The sequence below is a fragment of the Sphaeramia orbicularis genome, chromosome 12, assembly GCF_902148855.1.
Source record: "Sphaeramia orbicularis chromosome 12, fSphaOr1.1, whole genome shotgun sequence".
NCBI classification, from domain to species: Eukaryota; Metazoa; Chordata; class Actinopteri; order Kurtiformes; family Apogonidae; genus Sphaeramia; species Sphaeramia orbicularis.
Window position 1 is genome coordinate 14255152 of NC_043968.1, and position 5081 is coordinate 14260232.

General features: G+C 38.6%; 1 protein-coding gene across 1 annotated transcript; it reads right to left on the minus strand.

Moving 5' to 3' along the window:
- Window positions 1-3251: 3251 nt before the first annotated feature.
- LOC115430421 (tigger transposable element-derived protein 6-like) lies at window positions 3252-4715 on the minus strand. Its single transcript, XM_030150418.1, has one exon. It carries the CDS (start codon window positions 4713-4715, stop codon window positions 3252-3254), a length of 1464 nt encoding a protein of 487 aa, XP_030006278.1.
- Between the last annotated feature and the right edge of the window lie 366 nt (window positions 4716-5081).

Consider the following 5081-nt stretch of genomic DNA (forward strand, 5'->3'; position numbering starts at 1 on the left):
TTTACTCTGTCTTATTCTACGATGTGACAAATTGTGATTTTCTTGACTCGTAAAATTATTGACAAACATCATATTTACTTCTTTCTTAAATGAGACACCAGTTATGCTTCAAAAGGTATTATATTAATTAATTTAACCTGTTTCCATCTACCTTCTTCATGGTATTTTGCTTGTATATTAGGGAGATCCATAAAGATCCAGTTTGACAGATCTAACTTGTTTTTTTCCTCATCTGTAACATTATTTATCAGCTTCATCCACTTCCTCTGCTCTTCATCACCACATGGAAGATGGTAGAATGACAGATGGATGTGTTTTACAGTAAATGAATCATAGTGTAATAAGTGGGTGACTTGGCTCTCCATTAAAGGAGCACTGTGGCATCCAGGTGCTGCAGATGGTTTCCTACTGGCAGTGTTGGGAAGGAACAGCATACATTTCATGGAGCTCCATAAATAATAATAATACAAAAGCAAGAGCATTTAATCACAATGCAATCAGATCCAGGGATGTGCAGAGACCCCCAGAGAAGCAGATTTGTTGAATTATAGCAAGAGATTTTTAAATAATAGCCTCACACAGCTTCTTTTTTATTTGATAAATAAAAGAAAATTGGATATATGTAAATATAACAAAAAATATACGCAGTTAAAGCAGTAAGAATTGCAAATGCGGCTCATTACTGTGTGGTTTAGGCTTCTTGAAAATTACATATCTAGCGTTTGGTCTTTTCTGCTAAGACGACAAAATGTGCAAAATATTATTCTGTTCAAACTAGCAAAACTGCAAAATCAACAAAATTAACACAGTGAGTTTCATCTCAATACGTCTGGGTTCATTTAACCCTTTAACCCCTGAGACATTATTTCAGGTAAACGTGCTGCTGTGAATTTACCTCTGTTTCAGTGTCGTAAAAGTTGCTGTGAGTATGTGCTTGTGTTCCTTTTCTTCAGCGGTTTTCCTTTACTGTGTGTTTTAGTGTCAAAACAGGTGGAATAACAGAAAAAGACAGAGAAAGGATTTGAATTTTGACAGTTTTTTACTAAATAAGGCACTCAGAATGTACATCAGTAAGAGATTTAGGATTGTAGGTTTTCCAATAAAACCTTCCACTTGGAGTTTATGGCTGACTCGTGTTAAAAGAGTGTGTCCTCCACAAAAGTTCATTTTCTTCGATTTATTAAACAAAAATATGAAAAAACAAGAAGCACATACATACAAAGTTCCACTATTTACGTTATGCTGTCCAAAACATGGCAAAAATACATACAAAACGTCCACAACCATCAGAACATGTTCCGAACACGGTCAGAAAAACCGTCAGCTCTCCTCGGCCCTAATGCCATATACCCTCCAGACCTGTCGCACACCCCAAGCTCCGCCCATTGGCGCACACAACAACCAAAACACCTTTTCAAAATAAAATTAAATTATAAAATCAGTAATTAATGACAGAACTGAAATTAGCTAATGGCACCTATAAGGATATTGAACATAAACCTTGAACTGGAACACACTGAACAACAAATATTTGAATTTTGGCCCAGTACTTTTTGTTTTGGGGCTCTTTTTTTCCTAAATCAGTCCAGCTGCTTTTTGACACCTGATTAAACTTCAAAAAAACAGTTACATGATTAAAAGTTGGTAAAAACAGTAAAAAATTTCAAGTCACAGCAACACTGCAAACAACAGTAAAAGCAAAAAACAACAAGGAAAATGGTGTTTAAAAAAAAAAAGAAAAAAAAAAAAGCCCAAACTGTCTATTTTTACATTAAGTTAGTTTCACTCACTGCTTTGTGCATTTCCCCAGTTACACTGTGTATGCTCAGATGTCTATGGAAAGAACAATGTCTGTTCTATCAGCACGTTTTGAAAATTTTATTACTGAGCAGTTACATTTTTATGAATATTTAACATAAATCATACATTCTGAACGCCCACCACAGACACATCAGGGGCTAAAGGGTTAACACTAACTGAAAAACTAGTGACTGTATGTAGTTAATATTAAATACTCTGTAACATGAAAATTCCATTGCTGTTTTTGTGATGGTATTAAGTGATTTATTCCGAACATGCAATGAAATTTAACCCAAATGCAAACTAGCAAAACATACATAATAATACAAATATCTAGAATCATAACAATCTTAGACAGAATAACAGCACAATAGTTCCATTTACATGCCTGAAAAGGGGTGGGAAGAAATGCAACTTATTTAATCCCACCCCCTCTCCCTAAAATATTATTTTTAACACTAGTGTACAGTGTTACACAAAAAGTCTTAACATAATAATGACTCTTTCTTTCTATATTAACCCTAAGATCTAAATAAATCAGGATAAAGAGAATTTTTATGTGCTTCAATAAACATTTTTTTTTTAAAGATCCAGAGTAATATTTTTGAAACAGAAGTACACAAGTACATTTTAGCAACATTTCTGAATACAGGCAAATATTTGTATTCTTTAGTTTTAAGCATCCTATGTGCCAGTGCTGGGTGCTAGTACAGTCTACTCTCGTTATACCGCCAACTTCCGTTCACGGCCAAATTGGCGGTATAGCGAAAATGGCGTTACAACGGGTTGTGTCCATAATGTGCATGTCTTTACTATGTGATGTCTATGCTGCGTCCGTTAACCCGTTCTAATTGCGTTTCTAAATAAATCTTGATTCTGTTATGTTGTAAGGGATCATTTAAAGTGGGGAAACATTTTAAGCATTATTATACTGTGTCGGGAAATGACACCCCACCAGCACTCCCATCAGATCATGTAGATAGTGAAATCATTTCAATATGGAGCTTAATATATTTAAATCCCACTACTGTTCCCATTTTGCAGCTTTTTTTCCGAAATAAAATCCAATACATCACTCTAAACTAGTTTATTCAACAATTCTTTTTAACAAAATTACAGTACGTTCAATAGTTCTTTACACAATATTGAGTATGGATGAACAAGTTCAAAACTGTCAAAAGAATTAAATGATTATCTACTGTATTGCTAACTTATACCGGACTACAAACTAGACTCGGTAGTTCCTCAAGCCCCGGAGTCAAGGTATGTACAGTAACTGCCAGTCCATAACAAAAATAGCGAGGCCAACTGCCATTCTGCCACATGTCGAAATGCAAACAAATTTTAGAGTCTACTCAAAAACAAAACTAATGAGTTACAAGCCCATCGTTAAAATTGGGCTAACAAACTCAATACCTATTGCGTGCCGGTTCTGCAGATCAATCAAAATGTTACTGACTTTTGAAAAAGTCGGTTATGGCAGATTGTTTCGTCGATTTCGTAATCAAATTGTTTATTTCTGAGGAAATGTCCATGACTTTTTTCATAACGCCGTCGGCTGGAGTCTTCGATTCCAGGAACCTCACAACAACATCAAGTGCCGCTTTGGCCTCGCAGCTTGTTGGCGGTCGTTGAGGTTCTATGTCGATGTCATCGGCGTCTTCATCTTCGTTCCCTGGATCGGATGAAGGTCCTACCACGATGTTGATGATTTCTTCTTCAGTCAATTCTTCTCCAGTCGATAGGCCATCATCAACTGAAATGAATTCGCTCTCACTCATGACGTGCTCAGGAGGAATGTTGTACATTTCGGCCATACGCTCAAACATGTTTCCAAAATCGTTCTGCAGGGGTGCGGGAACTGGATCAAGGACCTCAACATCAGCATCGGCAGCAGGTGTGCGATCTGGAAAAATTTTTACATGTTCCCAGCAATTGACGATTGTCTTTTCAGTTATAGCATTCCATGCTTGCTTAACGTAGCGAATGGCATGGTTAAGCTGGATTTCTGTAGGCCGTCCAGCATCGTAAGCATCAATCATGTGTCTCACTTGAAAGCGACGGTAATGCGCCTTAAAAGCTTTTATAATGCCTGCATCCATGGGCTGCAAATGGCTCGTTGTTGTAGGCGGCAGAAAGTGAACGTCAACATTGGTCAACTTCGGCTGGCCATCATCATCCACTGGAACAATATGGCTTGTGGCATTGTCCAACAAGAGCAATATGTGGCGATTTTGCCTTCGCATTTTCTGATCTAACTCAGTAATCCATTCGTTGAAGATTACGGATGTCATCCATGTCTTCTTGTTATGGAAATACTGTGCATAGACCCCAGGATTGAAATGTTTGAAACACCTTGGTCGCTGAACATGTCCAATTACAAGAGGGGTTAATTTTTCAGTCCCTGTTGCATTTGCTGTTAGCGCGAGTGATATGCGAATTTTTGCCTTTTTGATCCCTTTTGTAGAGGTCGCTAGCGTCAAGGTCCTATCTGGTAGCATACGATAATATAAACCGGTTTCGTCCATATTGAAGACATCCTCAGGTTTATACTTGGCAATGACAGTCTTGGCTTTTCTCCGACCTTCATCAATCATCTCGGGGTCTATTCCCGCACTCTCCCCCGAAATGACACGGTTGCTGATGGCAAATCTTTTTTTAAATCGCGTCAGCCATCCTGATGAATAAGCGAAATCAGTCACACCAAGTTTCTCCCCAAGTTCTTTTCCCTTTGCTCGCAAAATGTCATCGGTTACTGGTAAATTTTGTGCTCTAGCTCCTGAAAACCAGAGGAATAGGGCCTTTTCCATGCCTTTGTTCTTTGCCTGCCTGTTCCTACGAAAAGGATTGTCATCGGTACTCTCAAGCCATTTTTCTTTTTGTGCCAGGATATCACCCACCGTACGGCGTTTCATCTGAAAACCCCATGTTAGTGTAAAATGGTCGGCAACTTCTTGATGACTCAAAGAGCGATTTGCATCAGCATACATGCAGATGGCCTTCTTCTGCTTTGCTGCCAGGCTAACCCGCTTTCGATCATCTTGAGGCTTTGGCTTAATCCCACGTCCTCTTCCCGACATCCTGACCTACTGAGTGTTCTGCGATAAATGAACGGTGGCCGTTCCGTAGACCTACTCGTAGCTTGTCGTGATCAGCGTCTGGCGCGTTTGTTTCAGTGCATTGTTAAAATTTATGTGTACTCGATGGCAATCACGCTGGCAGTATAACGGTCGGGAAATCAATGGTATAAGTGTTGTTTGTGCATGGAACTGGGCTGGCGG

Bases quoted from the DNA above. Each gene is read 5' to 3' on its own strand.
- LOC115430421 (XM_030150418.1), bottom strand. From the start codon at position 4,715: ATGAAACGCCGTACGGTGGGTGATATCCTGGCACAAAAAGAAAAATGG.